We start from the raw sequence: 27084 nt of genomic DNA, 5'->3' as shown, positions 1-27084 counted from the left end.
TCAAATCCCCCAGCATTGCAGCAAAATCCTTGCCTAACACTCTTGGGCTCTGATCAATGCTCCTCATTCAATAGGTTATAACTGTGACATTCTGATACAACAAAGGGGTTGGAATAGTTCCTGGAGTTCATAATGGGATCTGAACTATATAGCAAATGGGAGTGAGGATATAATCTCCTCTTGATAGAAATCATACTCTTGGTTATCTCTGCCCTCAGCTTATCACCCTACTCCCCCAGGGCCCAATAGAGCCCTGCCCAAAGTAGGTGCTCCAAGAATGTTTGAGTCAGGTAACAGGTGTTCCATTGCTCTTGGAAGGTGTCCTTTGGAAGATGGGTGCCCAGTCTGGCTGCCTTACACTAAAGACTCATCTATGACCTATGTTAAAACAGAGCAACCATCAAACCAACTTCCCCAGCCCTACCTGGTTTGGCTCAGTGGATAGAGCGTATGCCTGCAGACTGAAGGGTCCCAGTTTGATTCCAGTCAAGGGCACATGCCTGGGTTGCAGGCTCAATCCCCAGTAGGGGCTGTACAGGAGGCAGCCAATCAATGATTCTTTCTCATCATTGATGTTTCTATTTCTCTCTTCCTCTCCCTTCCTCTCTGAAATCAATAAAAAAATTTTAAAAACAAACAAACAAACAAAAACCAAACCAACTTCCCCAGACTTACTCTTCTAAAGCCAGGCAGGTTTGTTTGTTAATAGTCCTGTCATGGCGGGTCTACCCACAGTCTCATTTCATTTCAACTAACAATAGGATCTATTACCAGGTGGGGGTGGGGAGGAGTGGAACTGATTGATGCCAAATGTTGGGGTTCCTGAGCTGAAAAACACGTCTCTTATCAAGAAGCCCACAGGCTGGTAGAAAAAAGAATCTTGGAGAAAAAAAATTACACAAATTTGATAATGATGAGTTCAGCTTTGGTTGAACAGGCATTGTGCTAAGTGAGCTGCTCAATAACCCTGTGAGACAAGAACAATACCTGGTTTACAAATGGGGAAACTGAGGTTCTGAGAGGTTAGGAGTTTGCCTGAGGTCACACGGTTGGTAGCACAGGGCCCAGAATTAGAACCCTAGTCGTCTGACTCTAGATCCTCCACGTCTGGCCCCTGCAGCAGAGGTCTGGAGGAGACCTGAGAAGTTTATTATGGCACAGAACTATCAGGTGGGCCTCAGAAGTGCCCTGGACACTTGAAGTGTGGGGAAGCATTGTAGGCCCAAGGGAAGAAGAGGCATATGGCTTCATGGCGTGGTCGCTGTCAGCATCCGGTAGACTGAATACTCTAGCACAGGACACCTGTTAGGAGGCAGTGGAAATAGCAGTGGTCAAAGATGTGTTGTGGGACTTGGTGTGCTGAGTTTGGATTTTACCCTGTACATAATGCAGTCATGAGCATTTGAATGACAGCTGACATGAAATTTTCCCATAAGAATGCTAATGCAGGAAATAAGCCAGATTGTAGAAGCTGTGAGGTTGAAGACTGAAGAGCAGGGGAAGGCAGATGGGGCGGGAGGGCCTGAACTGAGCAGCACAAGGAGCTCCTCGGTCAGAATCTGTCCAGTGGCCAACTAGGTGCAACTCTTACGAAGAACCCTGATGGGTTCATTTCCAAGATGACCAAGAAAAGAAGGAATAACGGTCGTGCCAAAAAAGGCCGAGGCCACGTGCAGCCTATTCGTTGCACCAACTGCGCCCAGTGCATGCCCAAGGACAAGGCCATTAAGAAGTCTGTCATTCGAAACATAGTGAAGGCCGCAGCCGTTAGGGACATCTCCGAAGCGAGTGTCTTCGACGCCTGTGTGCTTCCCAAGCTGAATGTGAAGCTGCATTACTGTGTGAGCTGTGCCATTCACAGCAAGGTAGTCAGGAATCGTTCCCATGGAGCCCGGAAGGACTGAATCCCCTCACCCTGATTCAGACCTGTGGGTGCTGCCCCACGACCTCCACCAAAGCCCACGTAAGGAGCTGAGTTTTTAAAGAGTGAAGAAAAGTTCTCTGGGGGGAAAATAAATGGAAATTGTATTTCATATAGCAAAAAAAAAAAGAAAAAGAAAAAGAAAAAGAACCCTGATGGGAACCCTGGATGGTTTGTTAGGCTGAATCCCATCAGGTCACCCAGGATCCCATTTCTGAACCAAGCAGGACCCCACAGTTCATGGGCACACTGACATTGGCCAACGACCATATTACAGTTCCCAATCTATAATAATAAAAGCATAATATGCTAATTAGACCAGCCGTCCTTCCAGACGACCTTCCGAACGAAGCCAGGGCTGCAAGGGAAGCCTGGGTCCCAGGTGCCTGCTGGCGGCCAGAGGGAAGCCCAAGTCCCAGGTGCCTGCCAGCGGCCAGAGGGGAGCCCAGGTCCTGGGTAGCAGAGGGAAGCCGGTGCTGGCAGCCGGGGGAAGAAGGGCCGACTCTTGCATGAATTTCATGCATCGGTCCTCTAGTCCATAATATGAGTGAACTTAAGTAGATTGCATTTTAGGTGCCTCCTGTCCTGACATTCTGTGAATTCTTTTTACATTAGAGTCTAATGATCTCAGGCACATGAGACCCTCAGAAACCTCATGTGCATTCTTGGATACTCTGTTCAAAGGCACCAATTTGCTCTTCTTTGGTACTTGTGGACAGGAATCTTACATAAATTGGAATAATCTCTGTAGAAGTCAGTTTGGCACTGTGATGGTTAATTTTGTGTATTAACTTGGGCGGGCTACGATACCCAGATGTTGGTCAAATATTATTCTGGATGTTTCTGTGAAAGTGCTTTGTTGTGGGGAAGCATGGGACTTGGTTGGAAAGTCTGTAAGGAGGAATCTCCAAAAGGTTGGGGGCCTCTAGGTAAGCAGTTCTCAACCTGTGAGTTGCGACCCCTTTGGGGGGTCAAACAACTTTTTCACAGGGATTGCCTAAGACCATCAGAAAACACATATATAATTACATATTGTTTTTGTGATTAATCACTATGCTTTAATTATGTTCAATTTGTAACAATGAAATTGGGGTCACCACAACATGAGGAACTGTATTAAAGGGTCACGGAATTGGGAAGGTTGAGAACCACTGCTCTAGGTGAACCCTGCCAAAGGCGGCAGACCTTGCCTTGACTTTTCCAAATAAGTCTAAGCCCTCTGGTGTTTTACCAGAATCTTTATATATTTAGACTCCAAAATGTCCTTGTTTTAAAGACACTACAGATACATTTGTTTTCTCAAGGATGCTTACCCTGCTGATAGTATATAATAGTTTATTGTAGTTCAAGCTGTTGTTACAATAAAAGTCTAAGGAGGCAGGCAAACGGGGCTGTTTAGATTGCTATAGCCAAGCAGCCCCTTAGCCCTCTCTTTCACAGAAAATGTATCAGAGTAATGCATTCATCCATAGCTCAGGGTCTGCAGGTCAGTCCTGGCACTTTGTGGATGAGATTAACATTTAAATTGGTAGAGTTTTCAATCAGAGTAAAGCATTTCCCCTCCATAGTGTGGGTGGGCCTCCTCTAATCAGTTGAAGGTCTTACTAAAACAAATACTAACTCCCCTGTCTTCCCCAGCAAGAAGGAATTCTGCCAGCAGACTGCTTTGGACTGGATTTGTAACTCCTCCCTGGGTCTTTAGCTGACCGGCCTTCCCTGCAGATTTTGGACTTCTGAAGCCTCCAAAAGCATATGAACCAATACTTTAAAATAAATAAACCTTGCACTGGCCGAGCAGCTCAGTTGGTTGGAGTGTCATCCCGATGCACCAAGGTTGTGGGTTCCATCCCAGGTGAGGGCACATATAAGAATCAACCAATGAACCATAGGTAGTTTGGCTCAGTGGATAGAGCGTAGAGCATCAGCCTGCAAACTGAAGGGTACTGGGTTTGATGCCAGTCAAGGGCACATACCTCGGTTGCAGGCTCCATCCCTAGCCCTGGTAAGGGTGTGTGCAGGAGGCAACCAATTGATGTGTCTCTCTCACATTGATGTGTCTCACTCTGTGTCTTTCCCCCTTCCTTCCACTCTCTCTAAAAATCAATGGAAAAATATCATCGGGTGAGGATTAACAAAACAAACAAAAAGACTCAACCAATGAATGCATAAATAAGTGGAACAGCAGACGGATGGCTCAACAGATTGATGTTTCTCTCTCCCCCCATTCTCTCTAAAATCAATCAAATTAAAAGATAAATCTCTCTCTACACACACACACCTCTGTTGGCTGTTCTCTGGAGAGCCCTAATACTGGCAATATTTAGCAAAATTGCAAATGCTAGTTATCACCCATTCACATATGAGAATATGCTGCAACCACAGAAAAGGGTGCAGACTCTGTGTACTGAAGGAAAGATCTCCAAGATATATTAAAAATAGTGTGTATAGTCCAGCTGATATGGCTCGGTGGTTGAACATCAACCCACAAACCAGAAGGATGCCAGTTTGATTCCGTCAGGGCACATGCTCAGGCTGTGGGTTTGATCCCTGACAGGGGGTCTGCAGGAAGCAGGTGATCAATGATTCTCTTTCATCACTGATGTTTCCTTTTTTTAAAAAAGCAACATATTTTTATTGATTTCAGAGAGAGGAAAGGGAGAGAGAAAAAGATAGAAACATCAGTGGTGAGAGAGAATCATTGATCAGCTGACTCCTGCACACCCCCCACTAGAGATTGAGCCCACAACCCAGGCATGTGCCCTGACTGAGAATTGAATCGTGACCTCCTGGTTCATAGCTCGACACTCAACCACTGAGCCATGCCGGCTGGGCCATCACTGATGTTTCTCTCTCTCTCTTTCCCTCTCCCTTTCTCTCTGAAATCAATAAAAACATTTTTTTAAAAAGGTATTTTAAGCCGAAACCGGTTTGGCTCAGTGGATAGAGCGTCGGCCTGCGGACTGAGAGGTCCCAGGTTCGATTCCGGTCGGGAGCATGTGCCTGGGTTGCGGGCATATCCCCAGTGGGAGATGTGCAGGGGGCGGCTGGTCGATGTTTCTCTCTCATCGATGTTTCTAGCTCTCTGTCTCTCTCCCTTCCTCTCTGTGAAAAATCAATAAAATATATTTTAAAAAAAAAAAGGTATTTTAAAAAATAGTGTGTATACAATCATCTGTGTAAACAATAACAAAAAAAGAGTAAAAATTTAAATTCCTACTGCTTATATGTGGGGAAAACCCTGTAGAGGACACCTAAGAAACTAATAGCAGGGTCACCTGTTGGAGGGCAGCAAGGGAGCCCAGTAAATGGGAAGCAAAGAAGGGAGACGTTTTTGCTTTACTCCTTTTGATACTCTTTGATAAACGCATATTTAGCTTAGGCCAATATGGCTCAGTTGGTTGGAGTGTTGTCCTGTACACCGAAAGATGGCAGGTTCAATTCCCAGTAAGGGCACATGCCCAGGTTGTGGGTTCAATCCCTGGTCAGGGAGGGTGCAGGAGGCAACTGATAGATGTTTCTCTCTCACATAGATGTCTCCCCCCCCGCCCCGCCCCCGCACCCCGCGCCTCCCTCCCTCTCTATAAAAAAAAACACACACAAAAAGGTGCATGTATTCTTTGGCTGAGCAATTCCACATTCACATATTTATCTTATAAATGTACTTCCACGCATGCAAAATGACATATATACAAAATATTGAGTTGCAGAATTGCTTATAAGAGAAAAAGAATAGAAGTAACTTAAATACCCATTAGTAGGAAACTGGTTAAATAAACCATTCATTTGAAGAAACATGGTACATTTGTTACAAGGAATGAGGCTGCTTTCTCTGTGCTGATGTGGAATGAGTTCTAAGTTAAGTAGAAAAAAGCAAGGTGTGCGTATAGTACACTACCATTTGTGTATGGAGGGGAAAAGTCAAACTCTATGCATATATATTTGTAAATGCATGACATCTACAGAAAAACACAGAATAAACTAATTGCAGTAGTTGCCGCTGGGGAAAGGAACTAGGTAACTGGGAAATGAGGGTAAGAAGGAATTACTTTATACTATATCTCTTGAGTCATGGGTATATATTATCTATTCAACAAATTCTGGCCTGGCAAGGTAGCTCAGTTGATTAGAGCGTCATCCTGATATGCCAAGGCTGTGGGTTCGATCCCCGGTTAGGGCACATCCAAGAATCAACCAATTAATGCATGAGTAAGTAGGACAATAAATTGATGTTTCTTTCTCCCTTCCCCTCGCTCCTAAAAATCAATCAATCAATAAAATTTAATTTTTAAAAAAAGTTTCTGAGGGGAGAGACAGGAGGAAGTCACATGCTAGAGTGGGGCTAAGGCCATCTCAACACAAGCAGTGATACGCTCTGCTTTTCATGTTTTAACCTGAGTCTCCCCTGAACTGCTCTTACAAATTCCAACCTCGAGCCACAGCTAATTTCACTGAAAACCCAGGGCCTTCACCAAAGCCAGGGAAGTAATTTTTGAAGATCAGATCATTAACTCTCTGCAAGGCAGAGGACTCTTTACTCCACACACAAAGACAACTGGATGCAGACCTTTTGTTTGGAACCTTTTTTATCAATCATCTAACCAACAAAGGTGGTCAGCTTGAACCAAAACAAGCTGTAATAGTCTCAAAAAGGCCTGCTTCATTACAACACAATAGGGAAAACCAGAAATGAAGATAGTCTTGCCTCCGTTCTTTTCAGAGTAGGCCAAACATGTATCTGTACATAATTGCCCTATTAAAAACTGATTAGCAACATATGTAATACTTCCAACAATGAAGGAAAAAAACACCAAAAAACTGATTAGCAGTGCACCATCACCAAAACCACAGAGTGTAGAAATCTTGTTGGGGATTCCTAACGTGTCATTCACAGAGCCAGCCTCTTCCCCAGCCATATACAAGCCCTTGCTTTTTTAGGGAGAAAGAACAGAAATACAGGATGATCAGCCTGGATCTTCAGTGATGGCACCTTTTGTTTACTCTGGAACTTTGATGGGGAGGGAACTCACTTATTTCCTCCCTGAATCTCAGATGCTAGCCTGTTTGAATATCAAATAAGTGTCCTGGGTGATAGGTGGTGGAGGTTCCCTTAACAAAGAGTTTACAGAGTAATTGTGTAGGGCTCTTTAAGTACTTAATCCTGTTGTTTTTCAGAAGCCTTTGCACCTGGGCTCCCAAGAAGCAAGGAGGACCAAATCAGTGCCCCACTGGCCTGAGTGAGGTGCTTCTCAGAGCAGTCACCCACAGAAGTGGAGGCAGCAGGGGAGGGCAAAGGTGGAGATGCAGGGGGACAGAAATCAGCTGAAACACTCCATGCTGGTTCTGACTCGCTCCATCTCATGCAGGAAGCTGTAGAACTGAGGCAAGGTTAACTCTGGGGGAAGAAAAGGCAGCTTCAGGTAAATGTTTCCAACTCCACAGAATCATCCAAGAAAATTAATTTCCACCCAGAGAATTTTTTTTTCTTTTTTGGCTTAGTAGAACCAGGCAGCTTTTGTTGGGTAATTGGTCATAATAAAAAACTGAGAGCCTTGAATATAGGAAAGTTCTCAGCCCCATAAAAAAGGAAGAAGGTTTAAAATGGCCCAACTCCAGGGCATAGAGATGAAAGGGCATTAGTAGGATATACAATGACTTCTACTGTAAGAGCTTCTTGCTCTTCAATCTTTGCCATTCCTTTCCCCCCTTTTTCAGAAAGGTTCTTCAACTCTGGGGTCTCCAACTTGTCAGCGGCTTATTAAGTATCTTTGTACCATCTTTTATGAGAGGAAAGGCAGTGGTTATACTATAACTTAGTAATGACTTTTTCTGGAAGAAATTATTTGTGGTGGGCTACATGAGCCCATTGAGTGAAGAGAACAGAGAAAAAGGGGAAAGGTTAAAATGGGAATTTGGACTCACCTATATATAAATTTTCAGTTTGATTTCCTTTCTTAAGCACCAACTTTAACTGATTAAAAAGAAGAAATACAAAAATTTAAATTAAAATGACAACTAGGCAAAGAAATTTTTGAAACCTGAACTTTCACTTAAACATCAAAGCATCCAGTTTCTAAATTGAGGGTTTACAAGAGCAGTCTGGATTATCCACCAAAACTTCTAAAAAGTCCCATGATTACAGGTGCAATCAAACTTTTAAGAATAATACCTGGATCCTATTAATCTGAAAGTAAGCATGTTGATAACCATGTCTTTGGCTGACCACATTGCTCTGAGGCACTTCAGTGGGCCATCCATTTAATCGGATATTTAAAGAAACCCAATGTAGGTTTAATAATTTTTAACCAAGTAAAAAATCTGCCCATTTTCAACCATCAAGAGAAGACTTACTTGTAAAAAAATACTCCCCACTTTTTCCAGTTCACTGCTGCCAGAAGTCACTGTGACACAGAGAGAAAACTAGTAAGCGGCTGGCGGAGGACCCGCTCTGAAGACCCCAATCTTGCAGGCTGTGCAGCAGAAGCCAAATGGGGGTGAGTATGAGGACAGCAAAATGTGCGTTTCGGGAAGTCAACATATCAACAGCCGTGGGTAGAAATAGCTGCTGGAATATGGATGGCAATACAGAGAGGTAGCCGCTGGCCCCAACGGTGTTTGAGGATGGAGGGAACCTCTTCCCCATAGAAGCTATCTGAAAGCTTCTGCAACCCAACCCTACATCACCCAAAGGACCCGAGACCGGCTCTAACTAGTTACCTCCAAATTTCCACTCCATATCTATAAGCTGGTTAATCATCAGAGTCTGACCTATGGCCCATCGTGCAAGGGTGGGGGCATTCTGCTTCCACTGAAACAAAAACAAAAAGCCAAAGTCTTAACAATGGGAAAAATTCTCCCTCTTCATTCCACGCCCCCCTCCCCCCCCAGCAATGTTTAGTTTTTTATACAGACAGTGGGAAGAAAGCAGAACCAAGGGCTGGTCTAGATGCACAGATCTGGGGGGTGGGGGAGTGTCGAAGGCACAGAAGATAATATAAATTTTTTCTTTCATTCCCAGATTTAATCTATGTTGGAACAACAACAGTATGACATTAATATTTAATCAGATCAGTGGGGTGCACTAAAAAATGCACAAAAATTACAAATGTGTTAAATAGTGCAATTTAAAAGCTGGATGTATGTCATTTGCATGAAACCAAATAAAAAACATTAAGCTGGGGAGATGACACATAAAGATTGATGACTTTTCCTTAGTTGGCATTTTCCATTTGTTTCTTTTTGTGAAATAAAAGCAAGTGATCTTAATTAACCTTGATTAAGAGGAATTATGATACCTTTTCAGAAAAGTAAGTGGCTTTCTCTTCACTAAGACCTATGAGAGAACATAGGGAGACATTACTATACGAAAGAGTTGCAAGGCCTGTCACTCTGAGGAACCTTGGTGATGACCTACCTAGAGTTATGAAATCAGCTCGGACCTGCTCAGCTGTGAGACTCTTCTTCAAGGCACCTGGGAAAAAGGGAAGAAATCAGTTACAAAGGACAAATCAATTAATCAGTTAATAGTATTTATTGGGCACAACTTATACAACACAGATAACACAAGGAATAGGCAAAACTCAGTTGCTCCGTGAAGATCTCAATTCAGTTGGGGGAAAAAGTCACATTGAGACAAGTGGAGAACAAGACAGACCATTTTGTTTATTGTACAACACAAGCGTTTACCTCCCACCTTCCCCGAAAGTATAGAAGACATTAGAGACAGAGGAAAAGGTTTTGTGAACTTAGGGGTGGGGGTACCTGATCTGAGGAAAGAAGAACGCCACAGATTCCTGGAGCAAAGTGCAGGAAGCTCAATGCTGGGCTGGGCATAGGGGCAACAGCCTAGAACTGCACTGTGCAATACACAGCCACTAAACACGTGTGGTTATTTAAATTTATTAAAATTAAATAAAATTTTAAATTATGTTCCTCAGCCCCACTAGCTATTTCAAGTGCTTAATAGCCATATGACTCCAGTGGCCACAATACATACTGGACAGTGCAGATTATAGACCATTTCCATCTACATACAAAGTTCTAGCCTGGCCAGCGTGGCTCAGTGGTTGAGCTTCAACCTATGAACCAGGAGGTCGCAATTTGATTCTGGTCAGGACACATGCCGGGGTTGAGGACTCACTCCCTAGTGTGGGGTGTGCAGGAGGCAGTTGTTCAATGAATCTCTCTCATCATTGATGTTCCCATCTCTCTCTCTCTCTCCCTTCCTCTCTTAAATCAATAAAAATATTAAAACACACACACACAAAACAAAGTTCTATTGGACAGTGCTGCCCTAGAAAACCAGCTTGCAGGAAGTACACCCAGATGGGCTCAATATTTGGCCTTTACAATTCACAAGTCGCTTCCAAGAGGCGCATCAAACCTTCCCCTCAGAAATTCTGGAACTCTCCAGTGGGGGCTGCTTTGTTCTTTCTGCCCACAAGCTCCAATTCCTGAAAGCTAAGTGTTGCCAGCAATCTGAATGTCTAAATGTTTAACCTGAAGGCTACAGCCTAGAGTCACAATTTGGCAACCGGTCTAGAAATTTCCACTTCTTAGTCTTCCAGAAGATGATTAAAGAATAAGGAGGGCTCTGAAGTAATTCCCTAACACCAAGTCCCCACCCCACCCTCAACTCACTCCTAATGGCTGTTGTCCCTGAAAAATAAACCATGTAAACAAAGGGAGGAAATCTTTTATCTCCAAAATCAGTCTGAGCAAGGAAGCCACAGGGAAATTAAAAAAAGGCAAGACCTGAGGAAACTGTGGCCATAAAAGCATTCCAAGAAGGGGGTCACTTCCTAGCCAATCCAATGAACTCAAACTATCACATGTACAGCTCCTTCATATTTATCCAGTTAAAACCCAACATTTTGCGTGATTATCCCAAAATACTCTGAAGTGGGCATTATTGAAACCTTTATCAGGAAAATAAATATCAAGCTTTTGGGGGAGAAAATTTGTAAAATGTACATAGTCAACAATTGCACTGCCAAAAATTCACCCAACAGATTCATTTAAAAGTGTCCTGAGGCCCTAGCCGGCTTGGCTCAGTGAATAGAGCCTGTGTACTGAAGGGTCCTGGGTTCGGTTCTGGTCAAGGGCACATGCCCCGGTTGCAGGCTCAATCCCCAGTAAGGGGCGTGCAGGAGGCAGCCAATCAATGATTCTATCATCATTGATGTTTCTATCTCTCTCTCTCCCTTCCTCTCTGAAATCAATAAAAATATATTAAAAAACAAAACAAACAAAAAAAAACCCCATAAAAGTACACTGAGAACAAGGGAAGTTCATTAGCAATGTCGGTAGAAGAGAGAAAAAGTCAGGAACTGTGGGCTGCTTTTGGTGCATTCACACAGCAGCCTAGATGTCAAAGCGATTTTGTTAAAAACTTAATTCAGACCATGTCTCTCCTCTGCTGCTCAAAATCCTCTAATCATCCTAATGGCTCTGGTTGCACTTACATTGAAATCCAAAGCTATTGCAATGCCTTGCATGAAATGGCCTCTAGAACCCCTAAGCTCTCTCCCTAGCTTACTACGCTTTTCCTATAATATCCCGGGCAGGCGTTTTCCGGGCTCAGGCCGTTGGGCCGCTAGTCTGGGCGCCCGGGTCGCAGAGGCAGCCCCTGGCGGCCACCAGCTGCGCTTCTCGCCTTCATGGTTCCAGTGGCGGGATCACGGCATCGCGCGGGCATGGCGAACCAAGGAGATTGGGGCGGGTCCAGCCCGGCGCCCCGCGACCCCGCCGTGCAGGCTGCAGCGGAACTGGCCAGAGAGGTCAGAGCTCACCCTCTTGAAGGTGAAGTCAGCCAGGTCAGGATTCGATTCATGCCCAACCCGGCATGTAGGAGGCAGCCGATCAGATCAATGCTTCTCTCATCATTGATGTGTCCACTTCTTCTCACTCTCTTTTCCTCTAGTTAGCATTGGAGTTGTCAACAGGCCCCAAGCAAAGAATTCAAGGAATATTACAAACTGCAGCATGGTACACACTTGGTCGGCTAAAGCCTTCTTGCCCGCATCTGTTGGCGCCTGCAAGCCTGCGCCCCCACGCGCCCGCCGGCCATGGCTCCCGCCTCCCGTGGCTCCTGCCTCCCGTGGCTCCTGCCTCCGGCTCCCAGCTCAGGCCGCTCTGGCTCGGCTCCCCGGCGCCACCACTGGACTGCGCCATCCCGCTTGACCTCCTGGGCTCCAAGCTGGCACCTGCGGGCCCGAGGTCTGAGGCCCCGCGCCTGCGCCCTCTGACCCGCCTAAAGAATTTTTTTTTAAAGGCAATTAAATGAATTGTCCAGGGCCCTTGCACAGTGACCACGAACGCTCCCAACTTTGCAGGGACCAAAGGGCAATTTTTCCATCCTGCATTACCTCTGCCAGGCATACTTAAAAATACAGAATTTGTGCCCGGACCTGTTTCTCAGTGGGTAGAGTGTCGGCCCCTGTACTGATGGGTCGTGGATTTGATTCCCTGTTGACAACTCCAATGCTAACTAGAGGAAGAGAGAGTGAGAAGAGATGGACACATCAACGATGAGAGAATCATTGATCTGATCGGCTGCCTCCTACATGCCCCGTGTTGGGCATGAATCGAATCCTGACCGGAATCAAATCCAGGACCCCTCAGTCCGCAGGCTGAGGTTCTATCCACTGGGCCAAACCGGCCAGGGCAAATTGTTCTTTAAAAATCATTGGAGGAAATCGGGGCAGGCTGGCTTCACCTTCAAGAGGGTGAGCTATGACCTCTCCCGCCCAGGGGAGGTGGGGCAGCTGTGCCCAGCGGGGGCTGGGGCGCAGGTGGCGTGGAGCAGGGAGCCCCGCCCAGACGTGGGAGGAGGGCGGTGGCCACTGGAGCGGGCCCTTGGGAGTTGGGACGGAGGGGTGCACGGTCCGAGGCCTTCCGGGCGGAGGCACTTATAGTGCCGGGATCGGGCGGGCCTCAGCCACCCTTGCTGGGCCGGGCGCCCCGCACCGGGAGGGGAGGCACAGCTTAGGCGGGGTGGAGTCGGACTCTAAGGAGAGTACCACTTCCACCCTCAAGGGCTGGACCCCAAAGACACTGGCCAGGGTTAGGTTGGTGGCACATTAAGTGTACTTTGTTGACTAGAAGATGGGGCGGCCCGGGCAGGGAATGGGAGGAAGACGGCGGCAGGGAGGCTGGGGAAGGGGGGATGGCAAAGGCCTGGCCGTGGCTTGGCCCTAGGCTGGTGTTAACGCCCCCCAAACGGAAGCTTTAATATCAAAGTGCGCTCAGACGGGGCTGGAAGCAGGTCCCAGAAAGGAAAGGGGAAGGTTTAAAAGAGAAACCAGTGAACATGGCAGGGGTACGGGGTGGGTGGGGGGTAATAATAGGGAAGGAAGGAGGGAGGCAGGGTTCAGGCTCACAAGGGAAAGGCTAATGGGAAGGGGAGGGTGGGAGGAGTAAGAAGGAGACAGACATAGGGAATGAAGGGAGAGAAGGGAGGAGGGAGGGAGGGAGAGGGGCCGCAGGAGGTTCAGAGGGAGGGAGGGAAAGAAAGCAGGAAAGAGAAGGATGCTAAAATGGGGTGATGCCAGGAAGATAGTTAAATAAAAAGAAGAAGCAGAATGTGAGAGTGAGGGGACTTTAAAAGGAGTTAGTAAGAAAATTAAGTACAGGGTGATTTTTTAAAAGTGTAGTCGGACATCCCCTGAGGGCTCTCGGACCGTGAAAGGGCGCAGGCTTGGCTGAGGCCCCCCTTCCCCCTAGCACAAATTTCGTGCATGGGCCTCTAGTTTGAGATATGATAATGGCACTGTAGTTGATAAGAGTTTAACTTAGGTATTTAGGAATTCATCATGATATGATGTCTGAGAGATTAAGAATTGCTTTAAAATAATCCAGTTTATAGAGCAGCAGGTGAAGTGGGTGGGATACAGATGAAACAATTTGGACATGGGTTGAGTAACTGAAGTCAGGGCTTTTAGAATTACATACTAAATAGTATAAGATAAACATTAAAAAATTCCACTAGGCTTTAACTCAATCGAGGGAGGTTCTAGCCCCAGTTTCTGCACTACAAGATCTTAAATCAAGTTGCTTTCCTCCTGTTAGGACTCTGTTTCTGTATCTCCAAGACCAAGACTAGACTAGATTAGCATTTTATAAAGCTTTTACCTGACCCCCATCCTGACAAAACAAAAAAAGAGTTCCATGATTAACTGTTTCACAGATACTGGTTAAGCAGGTCCCAAGGTGGAGAGAGAGTATCTTCTGACTGTCTGGCTGCTGAAGCCTTTTCTGAATGAAAATACAAACTTGGGACCCTGGCCAGAGTTTCACGGTGGTTAGAGCATTGGCCCGTGCACTGAAGGGTCGCAGGTTTGATTTTCAGTCAAGGGCACGTACTTGGGTTGCAAGTTTGATCCTTGGCCCTGATAGGGCATGTGTGGGAGGAAACAAATCAATGTGTCTCTCTCGCCCAACCCGGTATGGATCAGTAAATAGAGCATCAACCTGCAGACCAAAGGGTCCCGGGTCCGATTCCAGTCAAGGGCACATGCCTGGGTTGAGACTCGATACCCAGTAGGAGGCGTGCAGGAGGCAGCTGATCAATGATTCTCATTATTGATGTTTCTATTTCTCTCTTCCTCTCCCTTCCTCTCTGAAATCAATAAAAAATATATTTAAAAAAAATGTGTCTCTCTCACATTGATTTCTCTCTCTCTCTCTCTCTCTCTCTCTCTCTCTCTCTCTCTCTCTTTCTCTCTCTCTCTCTCTCTTCCTCCCTCCCTCCCTTCCACTATCTCTAAAAATCAATGGAAAAAATATCCTCAGCTGAGGATTAACAAAAAGAAAAAAGAAAACACAAATTTGGGAAAGACTGATCTGGAGGGTTCTTCGGGCCCCTTCAGCTCTAATAAGCTATGATTCTACAGTGAGGTCTAACCGCACAGGCAGAAAGAGGATGAGCGAAGTTGAAGAGGATGAGGGTCTCACATTTCAGATTTAAAAAGGCCTTGCATACCAAATTAAGGACTGCAGACTTCATTATGTAAAGTAAATAGTTGAGAGGAGCAGCATGTTCCGAGGTGAACGGTATAAGCGTGCTCCAGGGCAAACTGGAATCTGGGATGGGAGACGGAAGTGAGGCTGTTACTGCCACAATAAGGTACAAAGCGCCAAGACCTTGCTCTGGGATGCAGACTCGGGGACTGGAAAGAAAATGACACACAAGATCAAGATTTGAGGAAGAGGCCAAGAGACTTACAAGCTACAATGGCAAATTATTAGGAGTCACTCAAGAACGGAGAATTCAAGTAGGAAAACTCTGCAGGAAGACAAAAGTCGGATTGCCTGGGAACAAAAAGAACAGTAAAAAATTCTGTTGAGAGCTAACTGAGAAGTACAGCAAATCTGAGACTTCAGTACTAAAATTTGAAAAGCTTGAAAGCTTTGGAGCATCAATAGCCAAGAAGTGAATTCAGATTCTCTCCATTAGGTAAAGGGAAATTTTACTGCATAACCTGATACTGAGGCATGGGGCTGAACCTAACCGAACTATCAACAAATACAACTAAAATTTAGCAAGTACTGTAGTAAGTGCTTTACACATATTAACTCACTTATTCCTAATGCCACTGCCATAAACTGCTCTTATACTCCATTTTTCAGATAAGAAACTGAGCCTCCAAGAGGCTGGTTTGTCCAAGGTCAAATAATTACATTAGGTGACGTGAACAACACTCAAATCCAGTAAGCCTCCAAAGCCCAGGTCTGGTTGACATGCTGTGAGTTCTTCAGTGTTCTCTGCACCTATATATGATGACCTTCTATAATCATTCCTGCTTAAGAAACACCCAGCATCTCCTAGGAGGGTCACAGGATATCTCAAATTCAGTTCAACTCACCCAGCATGTACTAAGCACTTGCTCTATGTCATTAACTTGTAACCCTGAGTTCAGAAAACAGTACAAGCCCAGCCCCTGACTCTAAGGAATTAGCTATCTGTTAGAGCCACGAGACAAATACATACAAAGCAGTATGAACAATAGAAAAGTAAATGATTATGTTCAAAATGAGAGATGCAAGTAAACAACACCACCCAGATCTCAGTTGCTGAGCAGAACAAAGGTCACTGCAGACTGAGGAAGGCTTTCTGAAGGAGGCAGCACAGGGGCTGGAGCTCAGAGGCTGGGAAGGACTGGAGGCAGTTTGACAGGATGGAGTGGAGTAGGGAGCAGAGACGAGAAAGAATGAAGGCAGGAACACCAGACAGAGGTATCCAGAAAATCAGTGTCCATAACAGTTACTGTGTAAACAGGTCTCCACCTGCAGACAAACCCATTTCCACGGGTGTAAGACTTGACAATGACAGCAAACACTGCTGGTTCTGCACTCTGGGCACCTGTCCTACAGAAATGCTCACATATGGTGAGCACACAAATGTTCACTGGCATTGTTTCTAACAACTAAAAGTCCAGCAATAGGAAATGGATTAACTAAAAAATGAGACTTTTAGTCCAAGGTATTACAGTTATCAGAAGAATGCAGTTGATATGGAGATATCTCCATGATAGGTATGAAAAAAATGCAAGCTGCATAGCTATTCTATGGTTTGCTACCATCACTGCATGTAAGTTTGTCAGTGTATGTAAAAATACAAAAGGACATACACCAAAATTATATTATGATTATTTCTAGAATAATCTAGAATTGACAAGAGTGGGATGACAGTAAAAGGGAATTTTCACTTTCGACTCTCAGTAGCTCTGCACTGTTTTAAGTTTGCAATGAAAAATTTAGTCCTGTGTTTAAAAGACTGCAAGTTCCCACCCAGTCTTGTGGTTCACATGCCTTTAACCTTCCATGAGGGTATGGGGGGGAAGGGGGGAGGGAGAAATCTGTAATACTTTCAACATTTATAAAGATAAATTTTTTAAAAAATGCAAGAATCACACAAAGGATCATAAAATCTCACAGTGAAAAACCTCAATGATGTTATGATTCAAGCCTCCAGAACTTCTGGAGCATAAGACAGGCAAAGGAAAAGGATCTGCACTAAGATACGGAAAGACACCCAACAGGAACAAACAAATTTAAGCCCCCAACTTTTAGTGCACCATTTGGCTGAATCCTGGGAAGATCAGGTTATTCGTGATTTTTAAACTGTGCAAACAAAGAATGCTGTTTTACTCACCCAGCATGTACTTTCAACCTTGTCAACATTTATTGATTCTTCCAGACTGGGCACAAATGTTGCCTCTCTTTAAATAAAGTTAACTTTAAATTACCAAATTAATTCTAGCAAATTTTTAGACAGTACATAGGCAAAAATAAACATCAAAACAACCTGCAGTCCTACCACCTAGATATAGCCACAGTTAACATTCACTTCCTTCCTTTCATCCTTCCGCCCTTCCTTTACAAAAAATACCACTGTGATAGAAAGTTTTGTAAACTACTACTTTAAACAGTATATTGTGAAAGGTTTTCCATGTCATTACATTTTCCTCAAGAACATCTTTTTAAATTACTACATAATCTGAAAAACAAGAACAACCTTTTACTGAGGTACTACGCTAAGTATTTTATTTACAAGATCTCAATCTTCAAAGCAAGCCTCATCCCCACCCCACCCCCACCCCGCCCCATACACACCAAAAAAAAAAAGCCTTAGCTTGGAGTTGGGGGAAATGTTGGTTGGGGTTGGGATTCACAGCCAGGTCCATCTAATTCAGAACTGTGAATTCTTGACCACCATAATGTTCCCTGGTAAAAACAGACCACAGCTCCTTACACCAATCTCCAGTTGCCAGTCCATTTAATGGTTTCTAATTTCTCTCTATCATACACAGTGCAACAGACATCCCTGCAGCCACCTCTTTCTGCCCCCTCCCTCCGGGCCAGAAACTTCCTAACTGGCCTAGGCCTAGGCAAACTCTGCTTCTCAAACCACCTGCGCCTCTTTGTTTTCAATCTATCGCAGATCAATATTTTTGTAAAATACAATGAAAATTAATTCTTAGAAATAGGAAATGAGCCCTTGCTGGTTTGGCTAAGTGGTTAGAGCATCAGGCCTTGGATAGTAGGGTCTCGGGTTTTGGGCAAGTACGTGGGCTTCGGTTCGATCCCCGGCCCTGGTCAGGCGAGTTGGGGAGGCAACCAATCGATGTGTCTCTCACATCGATGTTTCTCTCTCTCTGTCTCTGTCTCTCCCTGCCCCCAACCTTTCCCTCCCTCCTACTCTAAGAGGAGGACATAGAAACCCACACCTGAAACCTATATGATCATGTTGACCAAAGTACCCCAATAAATTTAACTTAAAAAAAAAAGAATCAATGGAAAAAATATCCTCTGGTAAGGGGAAAGAAGGAGGGAAGGAAGGAAGGAAGGAAGGAAGGAAGGAAGGAAGGAAGGAAGGAAGGAAGGAAGGAAGGAAGGAAGGAAAAGAGAGAGAGAGAGAGAGAGGGAGGGAGGGAGGGAGGAAACATACAAGCCCCATATGATTAAAAGAATAAAGTTTGTTACATATATTTTACCACATTTAAAAGAAAAACACCAAGCACCATTTTTAAACTGTATTAGAATTAAGAGACTTTGTCAAATTGCTTTAAAAGTTTCTAAATGTTTACTGTGTAGAGGACTAGATAACATTTTGGGGGCTGAAGCCGGGATGCAGAGTACACTTTGAACTGCAACTCTATTATACCAGGGTTATCTATTGACCCGGCTTCCCTCCCGCGTCTGTGACTCCCGCCCATGTCTGGTTTGCTACTGAATGCTCTGGCTCAGTGCCCAGAGCACGCTTGTCTACTCTGTGGACTGAAGGAATGTTCAAGTAATGTCTCTGACCTCAGCTGCTGACAGAGGCTACTCACCATTTGGAACCAGAAGGAAGCTTTTCACGATGCTTCTGAGGGGACCAAGACTGATCTGATTGATGGTGGCAAATTCAGAGAGTTGAGCCAGAAACCTTTCCACCTGCAGAAAGGGAACAGCACAAACGAGGCTGTCACTTTCTAAGCATCTCAGTACTGTAGACCCACATCCAGGAACTCTCCTTATCACAAAATACTTACCTCTTTTGGCTCAGTTAGGAAGTGAAAAAGCACTTCTGTCAGGGCTGAGAATTGCTGTGAAAAGAATAACACAGAACATCAGTAAAATTCTACCCCTGGTCAGTGTTCCCACATTCCATCCAATCATAGACCATTACGAGAGAAAGAATAACACACAGGTTTTGATCATCCTAGAGTTAAAAAATATTTACAATATCCACCACCAGTGTCAATATATCTGTGTCCCTATACTGTCTGAAAAACTTGTATATTTTATTGGGATACTTGGGAGATATATATTGAGAGAGTGTGTGTGTGCACAGATGCACACATACATCTCAAGTGTCCAAATATACGAAAGAACCAACATTCTCCCTCTCGCCCCCCTACCCCCCACACACAGCCTAAAAGGAAAGTTCACTGGAACATTAATAGCAGTTACTTCTGTTTGTTTGTTTATACTTACACATATTTATTATTCAAACATAAGCCAATCCAAATATATAAATCATCCCCGTCCCCCCCCAAAATGATAACATACCCTATAAACTTTTTCTGTACTCTTTCAAAAGTAGTTACTTTTGTGTGGTGAGATTTGGAGTAATTTTTATTTTCTTCTGTTTTGTCTACCCATATTTCTGGGGGCTTCCCCCATAGAAACATCGTGTGTGTGTGTGTGTGTGTGTGTGTGTGTGTGTGTGTGTGTGTGCGCGTGCGCGCGCGTGCAAAATATAGATATATTATTTGTAATATATATAATAAAACAGTAAAGTTTAACACTTTATTTTACATTGTCTTAGACCAGTCTCTTATTATTTTGTGCATGTGAATCTTCTCTTTATTGCTATTTATTTTTAAGGACTGAATGTTTGTGTCCCCCAAAATTCATATGTTGAATTTATTACTGTATTTGGAGATAGAGCCTGTGAGGAGGTAAAGAAAGTTAAAAGGGGTGATAAAGGTAGGGCCCTAAATTCCTTGGAAGAGGAGGAGACACCAGAGCTCGCTCTATAAGACACATGAGAAGGCAGCCATCTGCAAGCCAGGGGGAGAGCTCTCACCAGGAGCTAAATCTGTTCACACCTTGATCTTCGATTTAACATCCCCCAGAACTGTGAGAAATAAATGTCTGTTGTTAAAGCCACCCAGTCTGTGGTATTTTGTTATAGCAGCCCAAGCAGATTGACACACTTACCATTACTTTACCATGATCTCTCCCAATGGACAGTGTGTGCACAGTGTAGAAAAGAGTTGAAAAGACCCAGATGTGAATCAGTGTTTTGCTACTTACCTCACCATGTGCTTCTGGGCAAGTCACTTAGCCTCTCTGTGTCTCAGTCCCCACAGGGAATACAAAGGTAATAATACTTAGCTTCCAGAACATACTAATGGTGGCATATGCAAAGCCTCCAGTACAGTGCCAAGCTAGAGGCTAAACAAATGGTAGCAATTATCAGAGCCATAATTATAGTCACGATACTATTTGATCTACCTTCCTGAAGCAATACAACTCAAACAAAATTATATGCAGAGACTTCAGCTCGAAGTCCCTAAAGCTGTATATGTAATGATTATCAAATGCACCTACTCCTTTTGCTATGAGCCACTAAATTCCACACAAACTCCTGGCATAGCTCTGTATTATTTTATTCTAAAATGTATTCTGTTTAAAAACTAGTCTTTGAGGCTCTGGCCAGGTAGCTAAGTAAGTTAAAGCATTGTTCCAATATACCAAGGTTCTGGGGTTGACACCCAGTCAGAATGCACAAATAAGTGGAACAACAAATCAATGTTTTTCTCTCTCTCTTTCCCTTTCTCTCTAAAATTAATCAAAATCAAAACAAAACAAAAAACCACACCACACTAGTCTTTTGAAAATATAAGACCAATACATGTGCAAGGTTTTGAAAAGACCCAACTAGTATAAAAGATTATAAACATTTCTCTTTCTCCCTGCCCACACCTCTGTCCCACTCTCCACAAGTAGTTACTGCTAACACCTCTGTGGCTTTCCCATCATTTTATTTTCATTTAATTTATTTTAAATACAAATTGATTCCCAGCACCTTGCCTTTTTTCACTCAATTTTATCATAGAGATCAATCATGTCAGCAGATATAAATGTACCCAACTCTTTTAACAACTGCATGGCATTCAACTGTATAGTTAGCATAAGTTAGCTTCCTAAAGATGAACATTATTGTGTGGGTCTTGTTGGTATTATTAAACAACTAGAAGCCCGGTGCACGAAATTCGTGCACTGGATCGGGGGAGGGTGGGTCCCTCAGCCCGGATTGCAAGAGGGCGCAGGCCAGGCCAAGGGACCTCACTGGTGCACAATCGGGGCCGGGAAGGAACACGGGAGGTTGGCCAGCTGGGGAGGGACCGTGGGAGGGCTCCAGGGCATGTCAGGCCCATCTCACTCAGTCCCAATCAGGCGGACCCCAGCAGCAAGCTAACCTACCACAGCGTCTGCCCCTCTGGTGTTCAGTGCACACCATAGCGAGCTGTTGAGCAGCCTTAGCATATCATTAGCATATTACACTTTTAATTGGTTGTTCTGCCATTTGGTCTATTTGCATATTATCCTTTTATTATATAGGACAAAAGATAAATTCTTAAAACATATCCTAGATCAAAAGATATATGCATTTTTTAAATTCTGAGAAAATTTTGCCAAACTGCCTTGCAAATAAGTTGTACAGATTTACACTCCTGGAAGTGTCTACTGTCTCAAAATTTTAATATAACCTGGAAACATGTTAACCAATGTTGAATCAGGCATTGTCTTTCTCCAGTATTTGTGATATTGGGTATTAGCCTTGCTTAGCTGCTGATTCTATAAAGTAAACACAATAGGATGGGCTTGAGAATGTGTCCTTAAACTATTAATGAGTTTTTATTTCTTTACATTTTTGCTGCAAATCTGTGGAACTATCAGATCTTTGGCCAATTGTATTTCCTGCTACTCAGGGCCTTAAAAATAAACAAAAACAGGGCAGCTGAAAAGCCCTCCAACCGCTTTTCCATTTTCAGGCCTCAGCCTAGCAGTCAGGCTCAACCCCATTGTGAGGTCTCATCCCCCACTTCTCAAGAGGGGCCTCAAGCTAATCTGGTCTGTCAGTTGTTACAGACCCCCATCCCTATCTTCATTTGCTCAAACCCTCTTTGTCCTTCAAAACCTAGGACAAGATACCAGGATACTAATTCCCATCAAGAAAGGGACCTATCCAGATTCTTAATCTCTGAGGCTCCCCCTTGGAACTTTACCTAGGGGCACTTAGAATTTTCAATCCAGATAAGGAACAAGAACAAGTCTTCCCAGAGATGCCTTGTATGGCTTTTTATGGTCACAGCACCTTAATCATTGTAAGGGCACAGTAAGTATTTATAGAATAAATCTTCTTTGAATACTTTCCCCATTCTTTGCCTTTGTACCAGCATAGCTATCTCTCCCTGGAATGCTCACCTGCCTGTGACTATCCACTAAGTCAATATCTTAACTATTCTCATCAGTAAACATATGAAAAAATGCTCAAAATCACTCCAGATTTTAAAAAATGCAAATTAGTAAAACACGGAAATATGATTGTTGTTTTCACTGATGAGATCTTCAAAAATAAAAGTTAGAAATAATAAAAGTTTGATGACATCAGTTCTGGTGGAAGTACAAGAAAATATACATGTTCACACACTGCTGATGAGAAGATAAGAGAGCAACATTTCTGGAGGACAATTTGTCAATCTGCACCTAATTTTTAAAGTTTATTTATTTATGAGAAATGGGAGGGAAGGAAAGAGATATCAATTTGTTGTTCCACTTATTTATGAATTAATTGGTTGATTCTTGCATGTGCCCTAACTGGATCAAACCTACAACCTAGGAATATCAGGACAAAATTCTTAACCAATTGAGCTTACCTAGCTAGGGCTGCATCTAATTTTTAAATGACCATGTCCCTTGACCTAGCAATTTCATTGCAAGTACACCCTTCAGATATGTTCAAAAAGTAATCCCAGACACATTTACACAAAGCAGATCTTTGACAGCATTGTTCATAAAAACAAAAAACTGAAAACAATGTAAGTGTTTAATAGGGGACGGGCTAAATAAATTATGGAGATCCATTTAAAGGAATATCAAACAATCCCTTTTATGCCAAAAAAAATTTTTTTAAGGATACCTACATGTGATGACAGATGCAGACTTTTTTCCTCCACAGATACACAAGAAACTATTAAAATGACTATTTCTGGGGACAAGAGAAATAGGTGTTTTGTTTTTTATTTATACCTTTAGATACTGTTTGAATTTTCTAATGTGTGTGTATTGCTTTCGATTATAGGCAGGTGAGAGGCTTGCAGGCCATTTATTTTCTTCTTTATATTTTTCTGAATTTCCTCTCTCATAACCATTCTAAAAATGAATATTTTTTAATCCTACCTATTTTCAAGGCTCCACATTACCTAGAACTGATCATAGGCATTAGAAAGCATATGCAGATACACTTAGTACTATATTGCATCTCCATTTTTTACCTGCTCTCTCAGATCACAACTGCCCCAGCACAATAGGCTGAATCCACTAAGCCTTTGTAAACCTCACTGGTGGTGGCTGGTTGGTATGTAGTAAGCATTCAGATAAATATCCACTGAATGAACACTAAATGGTGATGCCAATATTAATAAAATGATTCCTTTTCTCCTTTAGTCCTAGGCCAGTGATGGCGAACCTTTTGAGCTCGGCGTGTCAGCATTTTGAAAAACCCTAACTTAACTCTGGTGCCGTGTCACATATAGAAATTTTTTGATTTTTGCAACCATAGTAAAACAAAGATATATATTTTTGATATTTATTTTATATATTTAAATGCCATTTAACAAAGAAAAATCAACCAAAAAAATGAGTTCGCGTGTCACCTCTGTCACGCGTGTCATAGGTTCGCCATCACTGTCGTAGGCCATGGACTTCAAAATAAATTCAGATAATAGAGTGGATACTAGAAAATGTCTGATCACTCAACAAAGGAAAAAATGGCCCAAAGTTGGTAAGTTGCTTATCAGGAAAAAGCTTTCTGTATTAAAAACAAAGGTAAAGGTGTAGAGTTTGTTTCAAAGTTAGAGAATGTGCCAAGCCCTGATATTAAAGGAAATGGTTTCTATTTTCCATGACTGCCAAGTTGGAGGTGACCTTAGGGATCATATAATCCAGTAGCTTAAAGTTTTGTGGGTTTTTTTATTATTAAAGTAAAGGTGACATACAATATTATATTAGCTTCAGGTGGATGCTTAAAGTTTTTTGGATGCAGAATCTATTTTATTCTCTAAGTGGAAGTCTTCCAGAAAACAACGACACATAAATAACAGCTAAGTTACCTAGTTTGGGAGTTCATCTACAAAGCTCTGTTCCAGCGTGTTTATCTCCCCAAGATCTTAAATCACATGTCTGGTCCTGAATTACTGACTCCATCACTTCCCAGCTGCCTGACTTTAAACTGGTCCTTTTAGCCCTGCTGGATGTGGCTCAGTTGGCTGCGTGTCTTCTGGTGCACCCAAAGGTCAGGGCACATGCCTAGGTTTTGGGCTCCATCCTCGTTAAGGGTGTGTGCATGTGGGAGGCAACTGGTGGATGTTTCTTGCTCTCTCTACCTTCTTCTCTCTCTACAAATCAATAAAAAAAAAAAAAAAAGGGAAAAAATATTACAAAACACACAAAAACTGGTCCCTGTATTTCCCTGAACCATTTTTCTTATCTGTAAAATGGGAATAAAGCTAGTAACTAACTTTTAGGGTTAACACATAAAGCACCTAAAACAGTGCTTGGCTCAGTAAATGACAGGTATTTTAACGGTTCTTCGGCTCAGCTTCCTCACCTGTAAAATGGGATTTATAACAGTACCTACCTGAGAGGGTGGTTGCAAGGGCTCAATGAGTTCATGTACATAAAAGCACTTAGTAGTATGCTGTGCAGCACAGTAACCACAGCCACATGTAGCTATAAAGTACTTAAAAGGGCTAGGCTAATCTGAGACATGCTATAAATGTAAAATACATACCAGAATCAGAAAACTTAGTACCAAAAAGTAAAATATTTCACTGATATTTTTATGGGATTACACATTGAAATAATATTTTGATAAAGTGGATTTAAAAAACATTAAGATTAATTTCCTGTTTCTTTTAAAAAAATGTTAAAGATATTTTTATTATTGCTTTCAGAGAGGAAGGGAGAGGGAGAGATAAAAACATCAATGATGAAAGAGAATCATTGATCAGCTGCCTCCTACACACCCCACACTGGGGATCGAGCCCACAACCTCGGCATGTGCCCTGAGAATCGAACCGTGACCTCCTGGTTCATAGGTCAACGCTCCACACCAGCCAGGCTCTTTTTAATTTTTAAATGTGGCTGTTAGAAAACGTAGAATTAGACATGTGGCTTGCAATTTATTATTTTTTTAAATATATATATATTTTTTATTTCAGAGAGGAGGGAGAGGGAGAGAGATCCACAGGCCAGAAGCCTCCTGCACAAACCCCCTGGGGATGGAGCCCACCCCCGCCCCCTCCATGGGCCCCGACCCCAGAATCCAACTGTGACCGCCTGGTTCACAGGTCAACGGCCAACCACTGCGCCACACCGGCCGGGCTGGCCACTTGTTTCTGTGAGACGCCGCCGCCTGAGAACACGCCGGGCATGACAACAGTCAGCACTTGGTGAGAACCTGGTAGGCGGTGGGGGGTGCGGCGGGGAGAGAGGCCCGGTGGGGGCCGAGCCGTCCCTCTGCAGCGGCGGGGAGAGGGGTCACGTTAGCGGCCTTGGCGGCCGCACAGGGGCATCAACCCGCACAGGCGGGCGGCCCCGGGCCGGGAAGGCTGCACCCTCCAGGCCGGCCCTGCTGCAGTGACGGCACCGGGCTTCTGCCTCCGGACCACCAGGCGGTTCCCAGCTGGGGGTGTGGGCGGGGCACGTCCTCACCCGCCCGGCGCCCGGCCCCCGGCCCCCGGCCCCCGGCCCCCGGCCCCCGGCCCCCGGCCCTCAGCCCCCCGCCCCAGGCCGGCCCGGCGACTCCCGACGAGCCCCGATTCCCGGCCCCGCCCCGCTCCCTCGGGCAGCGAGGACCCCTCAGTCCCTCCCGGGCCCCAAACCGCTCCGCCCCCAGGCCTCCCAGCGCCCTCGGCCTGTTACTCAGTCCCCACACTCCCTTCAGCCTCCAGACGCCCTCCTCTGGGACCCCGCCAACTCTGCTCGTCCCGGAAGTGCCCCCCCAGCCCTCGGCCCCCCAAGCTCGCCTCGGCCCCCAACGCCGCTCAGCCGCTCCCCGAGTCGCCACAACGCACCCCGGACGCGGCTCGGTCCGGTTTCCCGAAACGCTCCCGACGCCAGGCGGCCCGCACCCCCCGGCGCCCCCGCGGGCCCCCGCCCGGCCCACCTGCGCGCCCAGCTGGTTCAGCTGCTGCATGTCGCCGCCCACCGCCTCCGGCACCGGGCCCTGCGTGCAGTGCAGGCGGCCCATGGCGTCCTCCGCCCGCGGACTCGTAGCTCCGCCGCCCCCCGCTTCCTCCGCGCCGCTTCCTCCTCGCCCGCCGCCGCCTCGCCGCGCTTCCGCAGCCGCACTTTCGCCACGGCCCCCGCCGCCTCGCTCCTCCCCCGGCGCCCGCCCCGCAGAGCCGTGGACCCGCGCGAACTCCCGGGCGTGGGGCGGGGCGCCTGGGTGGCCGCGGCGCCCGTGGATGCCCCGGAGCTTCCCGCGGTCAGACGAGGGATCCCGACCGGCTCTCCCGCTGGGGGCCCCGGGCGCAGCCGGGCCTGGCGAGCCCCAGTGTCACGGTCCCTAAGGTGACCCGGGGGCGGCTATTCCCCTGAGTGTTGAGAACGCAGCCCGCCGCACAGGAGGCCCTGCTGCGGTCGCTGTCGTCGCTGTTCGGCAGGTTCTCACCGCCGGTGCCTCCGGGGCCGGGCCCGTGACCGGGAAGTGACAGCGCGGCCCGTGCCCCCGGGGGCTTTCTCGGAGGAGCGAGGGCCGTGGGTCGCAACCTGGAACTTGCATCAGCATCTGCATCAGCATCTTCGGGGGGACGGGGGGGGGGAGAGGGGGGTGCTCCAGGCAGATGAGGGGTCCCATCCCCGGAGTCTCAGATTAGAAAGGC

At 45.1% G+C, this 27084-nt stretch overlaps 2 protein-coding genes across 3 annotated transcripts; one reads left to right on the top strand and one right to left on the bottom strand.

Moving 5' to 3' along the window:
* Positions 1 to 588: 588 nt before the first annotated feature.
* On the bottom strand, positions 589 to 26564 carry COMMD7 (COMM domain containing 7). 2 transcript variants are annotated; one of them, XM_036322690.1, is made up of 9 exons: positions 26367 to 26564; positions 18955 to 19008; positions 18754 to 18856; positions 9333 to 9389; positions 9214 to 9251; positions 8636 to 8726; positions 8270 to 8319; positions 7841 to 7889; positions 589 to 1302 (listed from the first exon to the last, which is right to left on the bottom strand). In XM_036322690.1, the coding sequence occupies exons 1-9, from the start codon at positions 26448 to 26450 to the stop codon at positions 1289 to 1291; spliced, it is 540 nt and encodes a 179-aa protein (XP_036178583.1). In that variant the 5' UTR covers positions 26451 to 26564; the 3' UTR covers positions 589 to 1288. The 2 variants fall into 2 exon arrangements, with proteins under 2 accessions (XP_036178583.1, XP_036178582.1); XM_036322689.1 differs by lacking the exon at positions 589 to 1302 and adding an exon at positions 5522 to 7313 and having other exon boundaries at positions 26367 to 26561.
* LOC118663246 (40S ribosomal protein S26-like) lies at positions 1613 to 1904 on the top strand. The gene has a single exon (XM_036322691.1). It carries the CDS (start codon positions 1620 to 1622, stop codon positions 1902 to 1904), a length of 285 nt encoding a protein of 94 aa, XP_036178584.1. The 5' UTR covers positions 1613 to 1619.
* Positions 26565 to 27084: the final 520 nt, after the last annotated feature.

The sequence above is a fragment of the Myotis myotis genome, unplaced genomic scaffold (genome assembly GCF_014108235.1).
Source record: "Myotis myotis isolate mMyoMyo1 unplaced genomic scaffold, mMyoMyo1.p scaffold_m19_p_9, whole genome shotgun sequence".
Lineage (NCBI taxonomy): Eukaryota > Metazoa > Chordata > Mammalia > Chiroptera > Vespertilionidae > Myotis > Myotis myotis.
Note: the sequence above shows the minus strand (reverse complement) of the source record. Positions and strands in the feature narration are given on the sequence as shown.

Bases quoted from the DNA above. Each gene is read 5' to 3' on its own strand.
- LOC118663246 (XM_036322691.1), top strand. From the start codon at position 1,620: ATGACCAAGAAAAGAAGGAATAACGGTCGTGCCAAAAAAGGCCGAGGC.
- COMMD7 (XM_036322689.1), bottom strand. From the start codon at position 26,450: ATGGGCCGCCTGCACTGCACGCAGGGCCCGGTGCCGGAGGCGGTGGGC. The intron at 19,009-26,366 runs GTGGGCCGGGCG...TTCTTTTCACAG, and splicing joins TGAACCAGCTGGGCGCGCAG to CAATTCTCAGCCCTGACAGA. The intron at 9,252-9,332 runs GTAGGTCATCAC...GTTCTCTCATAG, and splicing joins AGCTGATTTCATAACTCTAG to GTCTTAGTGAAGAGAAAGCC.